Source organism: Pinus tabuliformis, chromosome Q (genome assembly GCF_031772625.1).
Source record: "Pinus tabuliformis cultivar Carrire ecotype Pingquan chromosome Q, CPIR1, whole genome shotgun sequence".
NCBI classification, from domain to species: Eukaryota; Viridiplantae; Streptophyta; class Pinopsida; order Pinales; family Pinaceae; genus Pinus; species Pinus tabuliformis.
This window is the reverse complement of record NC_142296.1, coordinates 436,903,246-436,915,527: the sequence shown is the minus strand read 5'-3', so window position 1 is coordinate 436,915,527 and position 12,282 is coordinate 436,903,246. Positions and strand designations below refer to the sequence as shown.

Sequence of the window (12,282 nt, the reverse complement as noted above, 5' to 3'; positions counted from 1 at the left end):
GCCTCAACTTCTATGTCCAATCCCACATCTATTTTATTAAGAATGTCATAGAATGGCTTACTAGAGCATACAATGGATGAATATTGGGTTTAGAAGATGCAATCTTGTGAAGGTAGTCGTCTTTTGCAGGGCAGCGACATGTCACTTTGTTATTATCAGGCAGGATCGAGGCCCAAACTCCATGGTATTCTTTTAATATAATTCACTGAGATCTCTTTCCAGCCTGATCATTCGTTAGGTTGGATAGAGAGATCAGCTCCATTCAAGTAAGGGATCTTCTATCTTTGTTTTTCAGATGCTTCGTTCTTTCCCACCTTCCTTATGCATCTATAGTTTCAATTTTACATTAGTGCATCTATCCTGTCAGCTATAGTGCACTTGGCCAATCTGCATGTTGGCGTCCCTACCTTCCTGGTATGCATAAATAGAAGTTCTACCTACTCATCTCTGTGAAGGTAGCCTACTCATCTCTGTGAAGGTCGCCCGGTACGCATAGATAAAAGTTATTCTTACTGGTCTGTGTGAAGGTCGCCTGGTATGCATAAATAGAAGGTTAACCTACCCATTTGTGTGAAGGTTGCTTGGCATGCATAGATAAAAGGTCTTCCTACGCATCTGTGTGAAGGTCACCTGGTAGTGACCCAATCGCTCCCATACCCATGACTCTGCTACGCATATGTTGTTCACAAAATTTTGTTCTAATTATGCATTTTTTCTCTCAGACAGGGGACGCTGGATGTTAACGCATGTGGGTGAACATGCATGGTATGTATGATGAAGGCACGGACAAATGGTTGATAAAAGGGCCCAGGGTGGTGTTGTGCTTTTAGGTAGTGTCTTGGCACCTAATTAATCTCCATACTTACTTTTCGGTTGGATTTTTTCTGAAACAACAGTTTGAAATACCTCTTATGGTGCTCGATAAAGGTTGTAGCGCACATTGATGAAACCAATCTTTTCTGAAACAACACCTTGAAATGCCTTTTATGGTGCTCGATTGTAGCGCGCATTGATGAAACCGATATTTTCTGAAACAGCAGCTTGAAATGCCTTTTATGGTGCTTGATAAAGGTTGTAGTGCACATTGTTGAAACCAATCTTTTCGGAACAGTAGCTTGATATGCCTCTTATGGTGTTCGATAAAGGTTGTAGCACACATTGATGAAACCACAAGCCCTTTGGGGTTCCGTCCTTTGGGGTTCAAGTGAACTGCAAATTGTTGATAGACTTCATCTACTATTTACTTTCTGACTTTCTTCTAACGATCAAGTAGGTGCAGTTACAAACTCAGGTTCTGCATCATTCCAAAACTACCAAAACTATGTTACCAGAAACGAGAAACGGGAAACGAAACGAGAAACGAGGAGAGAGAAAAAAGCAAGAAAAATGTGAAAAACATAAAACAAAGTATACGTCATCGGCATTCTCCAATAATGTGGTTCATACATAGTTTCTCATAGTGTTTTGTTGCTCACATAGAGCATTCTCAAATATTCATAGTGAGAAACAAAGCTTGTATTGCTTACATAGGTCATTCTCAAATAGCCATGTTTGATCCTCTAACAGTGAAGAAACCTTTGGCATTGAACTCAAGCTTGATTTGACCTTTCCATTTCCACTTGATTTGGACCAAGTGAGAGTGGGATTTTTTTGAAGGCCATATCCCTAGAAATTTCTAGATGAGTACATGATCTCTCATATCATGTGTATATTCTCCCATATTATTTGAGCAAACTCAAATTTGGGCTATATTGTACTATTTGGTAAGCAACTATTAGGATGTAGTTTCCCTAGTTGGGTAATAGGATGGTGAAGATTGAATTGAGCTCCATTGGAATTGGGGATTGAGCCAAAAGTAGAGGGTTGTTTAGAATTACTACTACCTTCAACTATCTTGCTATAGGAAGAAGTGTTGCTCCCTCCACTGACATTTTGCATAGAAAAAACGAAATTGAAAACCATAAACGCTACAACTAGACAAAACCTAAAAAAATTTACCATCAAACTTTCAAAACTTCATTGTTAGTCCATTATAATAATAATTAATCTTTATATAATAAATAATATATAATATAACCGTGTGCATTTAAATTTATAGTTTTGTATAAAAAAATAATTTTTAAATATTAAATACACTAAAACTATATAAAAACTCTACACTAAATACACTTTTAAATAAACAAATAATTAAAACATTAAAAAACATAACAATAACCAGCACATCCAATAATATAATTTTAACTAACAAAATCCCTAAATAAACATTGTTAAAAAAAATTTAAGCTAACTACTACTACTCCTGGATTTCTCTTTGTTCTCGCAAGTGTTTAATGCCTTCGTAAACATTTTATAATTAAAAACATGATACGGGAATGGAACTAAAGGCGGTGGCCAAAGCAAAATCTCTCCTCGTCAAAAAAGATATTGGGCCTCGTCACAATCTCTGCTCGTCAAAAAAGATATTGGACTTCTCGAAGTTGGATTTAAAGAAAAAATTGTGCTCGTCAAAAAAGATATTGAATTTCTGCTCGTCAAATCAATTTTAATATAATGTCTTATTCTTTACCCGGAATTTTAATATGATCTGGTAGCAGTGTTGATCTGGGTAGCAATGCATTAAAAGCTTCATCGCACTTTCTAACACCATGCACTGTCTACGAAGTCTCTATTCACATTAATTAGCATATTATCTCCCTCTTTCGACTAGCACAATGCAAGGTTCATAGACCTTTGTTTGAATCTACGAGTATCTCTTTCCCTTGAATTTCAGATTTCAGACCATATCAAGTTTATTTTCAAACCATATAAAATTTAGTTTTGACCCAGCAAGGACTACCGCTGCTTGCAGGCCTTGTTATAGTCAAAATTCAATGTCCATTCTTTGTCAACACAGTTTTTGCCACTTTCATCTGGTCTTCTCGTTGGATTCACAATTATATTGAGTGAATTGGTAGAATGAATTTTTTTAATTATTTAAATATTAGAATATAATAAAATATATAGATTTTATAAATTAAACAAATAATATAAGATATATTTGAAAATTTTTATGAGAGAAAACTCAAAATTTTTTTATATGAAAGATTTTGTAAGCACCAACTTACAAGAGACACCAATCACCACAGCAACACCATTTGTAGCAGACACCAATCTCTACTACTGCAAATATTTGAAGGAACCAACCTACTTCACTAAATTTTCTTACTTCTTTACAATGTCTATTAGTTGCTTCTTCTTTCACTAAATCTATTTACTACTTCCTTAACCAAATCTACTAATTTTTTCTGCTAGTTCTATCTTTTACTTCTTCCTTTATCAAGTCTATATTTATTTTGGTTTCTACTCAAACATAAATTTACACAATAAATATCCAATTTTACAAATCTGGTGCAGAAATATCTACCAAATACCTGAATATTTCCTCTTTTATGCCCTCCAAATTTCATATTCTGAAACATCTCATCAAGAAAAATTATAACAAAAATACCCAATCGACTTGTCCCAAGCATGTCATGCATGACTTCATAATAATAAATACAGAGTGACATTTAACAGAGTTATTTTTTTTCAATATAATATGCTATCTGTAAATCTATTCAATCAATTATTTTAATATGTTAATAATTTTGGAATACGCATAACGACCAAGATCTCATTATTTCAGGACAAATATGAGATTCAGTTCAATCTAGCATAGGAAAACTTTTCTGATAAATTCTCTTACACTCAATCTAACAGAGCATAAAAGAATTTAGAAGTGAGCAATTTGTGTTTGCAGAAAGTTTTGGCCAGTAGGTCCACCGGGTGGGAGCAAGGCCACTCTCACCACATTTTCTGCTCCTTGAACAGATGAAATATCGCCGGTGTTGAATGTCATGGAAGTCCTGACGTAACCAGGGTGCACGCTGTTAACACATGCCTTTCCTTTCAGCTCCCGAGCCAGAAGACGAGTGTATGCATTCAATATCACTTTGGATAGAGAATATGTTGGAACCCTAACCGGCCACACGCTGTCCCTCAGGTCTGCACCTCCCTCAATATCCTCCATGTACTGCTTCACAATGGATTCTATAAACTCTTCACTAATGTTTTCAATGTCTGAAAGTTGCTTCTGCAATGTTTCACTTCTCAAAAACTGTTAAGGAAAACAAAACAAATCATTAATTTGTTAAAAATTTACATAATACTTTACACCACAGCAATCATCAAAATCACTAATTGAACAAAATGACTTTTTACTTCAAAAAAAACCATTAATTAATTAGTTATACCCTAAGTAGGCCCGCGACAGAAGACACATTGACTATACGTGGTCCAGCAGTAGAAGGCTTCAGAAGTGGAATCAGAGCTTTGGTTATTCTCTTTGTACCAAAGTAATTTGTACCCAGGCATTCTTTGGCAGTCTGGCCGTCCTCTGTCATCCCCTCTGCCCACAAGCCATCTACCTGTGAACCAATTGTATGGTTGCGGAAATTAATTCTTAGTTGTTCTAGTAACATTTAGAGAGTAATTACAGATTTTAGTAGGGTTCAGAAGAAAAATCAAACTCCAATAAGGTTGCCATACAATTATCTTTCTAAAATCCATCTGGCTCTTCTCCAGCAGATCCCAGTCAAAGTTCGTCCCCACTACTGCCGCATTGTTGATCTGTAATTTAGAAAAGGGATCTCTGTTAATTCCATTGACACCAACTAGAGAATTGAATGGTGACCCATTAATCTCTAAATAATGGGCAGAAAGAAAGAAAAAATTCATGATCTCTCTCCCCTGAGCTATATCCTGCTATGGAAGTTTGAATATAGAGATGCCTTGAATGAAATTTCTTTTTTTTTATAAACAGTTGGCAGGAATAAGAGCTAGAGACTAAATCTGAAAGGATTTGGATGCCTCTAAAAGATCTGGTCCAAAAGAGGACAGTGACCGAGGATCAACTTTAAGAAACTTAGTGTGTCTTCAGAGTTGTGTTTATTTTTCATAGATACAAGGCTCTTACTATTAGCATGTCGTTCAAAATATATACTTAGGAGTCTCAGTTAGGCGGTTAGCATGTCGTTCAAAATATATACTTAATAATAGGAGTCTCAGTTAGGCGGTGATCCAGTATTGCATGTAGTTGGATTCTCTGTACATTATATATCAGATTTACTTGAAAACCCCCAAATGACATCTTTCAGAATTTGGATTCAGCTGCACCCCAAAACGGGCATCCAACATATAGTATGCACTACAGGCTACAGCATTTGCTCAGTGCTGTACTACATTTGAATTGCATAAAAGATAATGCCAGTCTGTATGTAAGAATATATTTAATATTACTAATGGTATTATTTATTATAGTTAATATTTTATATTATTAAATGAGGTAGCAAGTGTTGAAGGAGTTTTCTATAATTTTAGGGGATAATTGTATTCAAATCTATATTGAGCCTCGATATAGCCTCAAACAATGTAATTAAAGTTAATGATTTGCTTCAATGTCTAATGTCAACCAATTTCATTAAGGTTTGAGATTGACCACTTGGGGATTCATTGATAATTATCAACCTCATTCTCCAAAGTAAAACTTCTGGATATCTTTAACTAGCATTCATAGTTACTTGAATTACAATGAAAAAAAGATAAATTGGAAATTTTGTATTGCTTCCAAATTCCATGAGGCCAAAACCAAAGAGTAGATAAATATGTAACAACTAAGGAAAATGCAAGAGTTCACCCCATTAACTCTAAAAAATATGATCAACCTATACTTAGAACTCCCTTGTTCTTTAATTAAGATATTGTCATGTCTCATTGGATCTTCCATAAGATGATGCCTCATAAAAGCCAAGTTGAGAGTTAGTTGACAAGACCCTTGCTCCTTCTCCACATGCTCTTAAACTTGACCTCTTTTAGTTATCATTCCTCTTGTAGGTAAATGGAGCATTTGGATTATAATCATGGTGAATATTCATTGCAGTTGGCAATTTCATTTTTCCAATTCAAAGTATATATGTCTTGTTTTAGTATATTTTCCTTGCAATGTGTTTGGTTTGCTTTTGTTAAGATCCTTGGTTGAGTGTTTCACTTTATTCCCATTTTTGGCTAACTCTACTAGTTGACACATCCTTGGTCAACATCCCTTGCAATTTCTTATGGACTCTATCTCTTTAGGGTTTCTAATCCAAGTCTCCCAAATCTAGTTTATCCCTGCTTTACTCTCTCATGTCTCTACCTATCCTTGTTCACTTGAGTTTGTCCTTAATTGGACTATGCATCTCCCTCTCAACATCAAAATGGAATATTTAAAGCTTCAAAGAATAAGGAAATTGAAGGAAATACATAAGTGAATTCAAGACCTAGAGCAACAAATGAGAAAGACCTTTCATTCTAATTACAGAGTAAATATACTCATCTAAATGGAGAAACCAGAAGGGAGAAAATTTGATGCCGAAGAAACTGCTAATGAAGGATATTTGATGCGGAAGAAACAGCTAATAAAAGATTGGAAGAAGGAATATGGCATAAATCTATTTTAATTTCAAATTTATTAAATATTTAAAGAGATTAATAAAATGTTTTTTTTGGATTAATCACATTATTAAGATTTGGTCTATTTTCAAATTTATTAAATATCTAAAGAGATTAATAATGTCTTTCGGATTAATCACATCAGTAAGATTTAGTTTACCTTTGGAACCAACTTTCCCTAATGATGAACTATATTAATTGGTTCCAAATCCTAATAATGTAATTAATCCGAAAAATATTATTATTTACAATATAAATCACAAAAAATATATGATCTAACATTTAAAGAGATTAACAAAAATAAAATTTAATACAATATTCATTAGAAAAAAAAATATAACATAAATTCATGCTAATTTCAAATTTATTAAACATCCCAAAAAAAAATTTCATTGGAAAAAGGAATATGACATAAATCCCTCATAACCTCAAATTTATTAAACATCTTAAAAAACTAAACTGAGTACAAATCATTTAGACTTAATAATAAGATTAGGTTATATTGGCTTAACTTGTACTGAAATTAGATAATAATACAAAATTCCAAAAATTTTCCTTATAATACAAATATAGTAAGGTTATCTTACTTTTGAATATCTTTGATAATACCCATTATATTTTCAATACTTAAAAACTCATTAAAAAACCAAACCCCTCCGATACATCATCATTGCCAAATTTTGAATACCTACACGCCCATTAAAAACCAAACCCCTCCCATACATCCTCATTGCCAAAATTTCGAGCAATGAAATATTTTCTAAATTTATTGAGCATTGTTGAGTTAAAATTCTTCTTAAATTCGAAACAAAATAGTTAAAAGAATGCTATTTTGAATATTTGTTTACCATATTCAATTGTATTGTATTATTATTTAAAAATTAAAAAATATTAACTTAAAAAAGCAAATTACATCAAAATACCAAAAAAAATAATAATTCATATTAACCCAAAAAAACATCAAGATGCCAAAAGCTTCCTAGCGCAAATTACATCAAAATGCCAACAAAAAATAATAATTCATGTTAACTCAAAAAAAATTCATATTAACTCAAAAAAAACATCAAGATGCCAAAAGCTTCCTAGCATATCCCAGGAAGATTTCCAATTATTGTCACTAAGGCTTCAATTATTCTGAGTAGTAGTTTTTATTATTCGAACAGAGCATGTGGTTAACAAATAAGCTGCCCAAACAACTAGCTCTCGGCCTAATATAGTTTCCTGGTTTCCACTCTTCATTGATGTTCTGTCACACTGTCTAGATGTCATACTGTATTGCTTCATATCAATAATACTTATAGTCAATTAGGGATAAAATGTTTTAATAACAATATTTCTTAGGTCATTATCTCTAAGACTTCGCAAAATTAGTGATACTTTGAAGGCGGGATATAAAGGGGCTGAAAATAAGAGGAATTAGTCAGTTAGGCGGTAGTCCAGTAGTGCATGTAGTTCTATTCTCAGCACATTTATATATCAGATTTACTTGAAAATCCCCAACGACATGATTCAGAATTTGGACTCAGCTCCAGCCAAAAATTGGCATCCAACATATAGTATGCAACTACTGCATTTGCTCGGTGTTGTCCTACATTTGACTGGCATAAAAGATCATTCCAGTCTCTATGTAGGAATATATTGACTGATTTTTTTGTATAAATTGTTAGGTTTGCATCTTTCATTCATAATTCATTGGTTGATAAAATGTTTAATAACAATATTGCTTAGGTCATTATTTCTGTCTGTGTAAAATTAGTGATATTTTGAATGCCGGATACAGAGGGGCTGAAAATAACTGTAAAACTGCAGAAGTATGGAGTTGAAGATTCTAAAAACATAATTTGACATTTTAAGTGTTAGAAATTATTTTATATGATAGTGAAATCAACAGCGAAAACACATAGGAGATAACTAAATGTAAAGGAAAACTGTTTTCAAAATGGCAGTATATCAAAATTGGTTTAAACACAAATGTATATATTGTTCTTCTAAAAACAAAATCATTTAACTTCCAGAGCTACACTTCAAAAACTCAAAACAAGGATTACAAAGGAAAACATTAGAACTTCAACAAAAAAGTGTTAAGAGGTAGTAAAATTGCCTAAAAATTAAGCCATGTTTAGCAAAGGAAACACAAGTAATTAAATTGCTGTAGGAATTTTATATTATAACATACAATGATTAAATTTGCAAACAACAATCACCTTCACAGGTAGGTAATGGGAGGTGAAAACATAATCTTTCGATCAAATGAAAAACAAATTGCTAAATTCTTTTGGCATAGGAAGCTGGAAATCTTGGCTTAGCTCTCATGAGAATGCTGGTATCATCTCATAATTGTTGTTTTATCATTTTTCCGAATCTAACAGAGGAGTAATTTCTCCTGACCTTCACATTCCCCATGGTTACTCTCACAGAGCAGCGATTATGTCTCATGGTTACCGTCACAGAGCAGCGATTATGCTCATGGTTATCCTCTATCCTGCATTTTAACCGAGTATATTAGGGGGTTCTCCTCAAATCAAGTCCTCCAGTTACGAAAGATGCTTCTTATTTAAAAAAACACACCTTGAAATGCTACTGTATAATAAACCCTCCATATGAAATATCTGGTTTTCATATCATTTGCTGCTAGATCAAAAGTTGTCTAAAAGCAAAAACTAGCCTAAAAGCATTGGGTTCCTGGTTCTTGAAGTCGGCATCAAAAGGATGGACACAAATTACTCAATAGTACAATACAGAAAGAATGAAAAGGCTAAGTTGAATTACTGTTATCCTACCACCCAGGTTCAAATTCAGCTAATAACATGTTGAATTTTGACATCTTGAATAATATTATTGTAATGGCTTTAAGTCTAAGCATTTTGTTAGTATAATTGTGGTAATGACTTCAAGTCTATCTATTCTATGAGTATAATTGTGGTCTGGCCTGATACGAGCATTGTTGTAATGGGTTCAACTTTAACCTATAGTTTTAAACCTCCGATTCAGATTCAGAACCAGCCGAGGGTCGACTTTGACTCCAACTTGGTATCGACTCAGCCTAGTTGATTTCAATGACTCGGTGGTTGTAAAAAAGACAATAAATATTTTATTTTTTTTAATGAAAAAACATATTTTTAAAGATTTTCATTCATGTTTCCAAACTCAAAGCATTAGAATATAGAAAGAAGACAACATATGATCAAAGTATGCTCATGAAAATATCTATTATATCAAAATGACACCTAGTGCATTGTCCAATACATGTAATATATAGAGATCAAAGCAAAAACAGATAACCAAGGAGGCTCTAAATGGCCTCTACAACAAAATATCACTAGTCATACTACTAAAAAATGCAAGATTATCTGGCTCAGACTCTGAATCAGAGTCAAACGGACAAACCCATCGCTCATCCTCACTATTGCTCCAGAAACCAACTCCAACTCTTCACAAACTCCCCACAAATGTTCACACAAATGCAATGAGATAGTTGTGATTAAATGTGAAAGGGTTGGGTCACTTTTATAGGCTTGGGAGAGGGGTAGAGGCATTAAGAAAAAAAAACAACAACAACAACAACAAAAAAATTGAGTTTGAAGTCTGAGTTGCCGCCTTTTTTCCGGCAGACTAGCTCGGCCGGTTTAAGAAGGGCTCGACTGAACCGGCCGAATCGGTGTCCGACTCGACCGGTTCGGTGATGGACCAGCTGCTGAACTGGTTTTTCAACCTAGCCGACCTGGGCAGGGGTTTGACTCAGTCTAGTAGGGTGAATCCGATTCAGACCAGCCCAGTTTAAAAACACTGATCTAACCATTTTGTGAGTATAATTGTGCGCTGGCCTGATACGAGCATTGTTGTAATGGCTTCAAGTCTAAGCATTCCGGGAGTATAATTGTGAGCTAAAAGAAAAGAAGAAAAAAAGAGACCAATTTCCTCTAGGGAAAAGAAAAGAAATAAAGAAAGAAAAAAACATATATATACAGTATAGAATTTCAATCATATATAGAATATAGAATTTCAATCGGCTAAGTATTCAGTAAATGACTCTGGCTGGAAAGGTAAACCAAAAATGATTTAGAGTGAACCAGAAAAATAGGAAATAGAGATCCACATGCTAAAATCAGAAAGTAGAAGATCAAAACCACATCAACCTACTCAATTGGTCAAATTGCAAACAGCATATTACAGACAGCAGAGTCATAGAAATTATACAACAGAGAAATGACAGTAAACTCCACTAAACTCTGCAACATAATTACTTAGTTTATCCATTCCAAAATGCCCCTGCCATTGTGAAAGAGCATACATTCCATTGGTATATGGGGGACGAAGTAGATCAATTATAGTCAAAACGAAGAAAAGAAAGAATACCAGAATATCAAGGCCACCGAATTCATTCTTCAACCATTGGGCAAATTCGGTAACACTGTCATCCCTCTGTATATCGAGTGTATGAAACACCACATTTTTTCTTCCTTCTTCCACGAGAGCACGAGATTGTGGAGACAAGTCTTGCTGCTGCTTGCAACGAGCAGTGAGAACAACAGTGATACCTTTGTCTGCAAGTAAACGAGCGATCTCTAACCCTATTCCTCTGTTGGCCCCTGTTACCACACCCACTGTCTCTTTCGTCCAGCATTCATCTGTTGCGTCACACGAGGATTTATCCTATCATCACAAATTAACAGTTTGTTATATATCTAATCGACATGATAAGCTACCAACTAACTCTCTGCCGAGAGCATGAACTCACCATTTTTGTTCCGCGAAGATCTTCTAAATGCTTAGAGATAGAAAGAAATTAGGAGACAGTTTGTTATATATGTAATCGACATGATAAGCTACCAACTCTCTGTCGAAAGCATGGACTCACCATTTTTGTTTCGCGAAGATCTTCTAAATGCTTAGAGGTAGAAAGAAATTAGGAGACTGGAGCAGTATAAAATGAAAGATAGCTACTATGCCCTTTGAAAAAATGATGGTTGGCATTGGAATTAATAGTGCGTATAGTCTGATAACTTTTGATTGAAGGAGTTCCAAAATATCATTGGATTGGATGGTACATGAGCTCTCAATCATATAATCCTCCCAGAATTGGACCACAATATCTTTGGGGAGGCGTGTCATTGAGTTATTCCGATAAAAGTCAATCTCATTGAACCATTCCCTTAAAAGCTAGGAAAAGACATCCATTCCACCAATGTGAAAACCTGGCCATTTATGTGAAAAATTGATGATACACGTGATTAAGATTTTTCTAAAAGATAAAAATAACGACAAATAACTGACTTGTCAATAGGAAGTAAATGCACGAGACTTCATATACTTAGATTAGATTAGATTAAAATATGATTGATTCAGGAGGCGAGTTAACATGTGGACGCTATTCGTGATCGCGGCCTTTCACGGATGGTTCGATTTGAGGAGATGGGGCGCACCAAATGGGTCCGATGCGATGGTTTACGTGAGTGGAAATGCGAGCGATTGTGGCATGGATCATTTGTCCACTGGATAAAAGAAATCACTTCACGTTTGGCGTGGGAGTGAGTTGTTGGGGACGGGTGTGAATTTGGGCATGTGGGCGGGCGGGCGTTGCGTTGCGTTTTGGTGTGTGGAAAGAAAGGAAAAGGGAATCGCCGGTCAATGGTTTCCCGATGCTTCTAGAAGTGCAAGTGAAGGAGGGAGGAAGGAGTGAGTCTCAGCGGATGCAATTGCAAATGCAAATCTAGTCAGTCTTGGTTTCTGTGTTGACCACCTATGGGGAATGAAGTGGGAGGGTCGCAAACAGAG

The 12,282-nt window shown here is 34.8% G+C and overlaps 1 protein-coding gene across 2 annotated transcripts; it reads right to left on the bottom strand.

Moving 5' to 3' along the window:
• Positions 1-3,513: 3,513 nt before the first annotated feature.
• Positions 3,514-11,568, bottom strand: LOC149220092 (short-chain dehydrogenase/reductase 2-like). Of its 2 annotated transcripts, none has more exons than XM_089384649.1 (5): positions 11,246-11,568; positions 10,864-11,160; positions 4,567-4,647; positions 4,272-4,445; positions 3,514-4,135 (listed from the first exon to the last, which is right to left on the bottom strand). In XM_089384649.1, the coding sequence occupies exons 1-5, from the start codon at positions 11,246-11,248 to the stop codon at positions 3,752-3,754; spliced, it is 939 nt and encodes a 312-aa protein (XP_089240775.1). In that variant the 5' UTR covers positions 11,249-11,568; the 3' UTR covers positions 3,514-3,751. The 2 variants fall into 2 exon arrangements, with proteins under 2 accessions (XP_089240775.1, XP_089240774.1); XM_089384648.1 differs by having other exon boundaries at positions 3,517-4,135; positions 11,366-11,565.
• Positions 11,569-12,282: the final 714 nt, after the last annotated feature.

Bases quoted from the DNA above. Each gene is read 5' to 3' on its own strand.
- LOC149220092 (XM_089384649.1), bottom strand. The intron at 4,648-10,863 runs GTATTCTTTCTT...TCTAAATTACAG, and splicing joins TCGGTGGCCTTGATATTCTG to ATCAACAATGCGGCAGTAGT. The intron at 4,446-4,566 runs GTATGGCAACCT...ATTGGTTCACAG, and splicing joins TGGATTTTAGAAAGATAATT to GTAGATGGCTTGTGGGCAGA.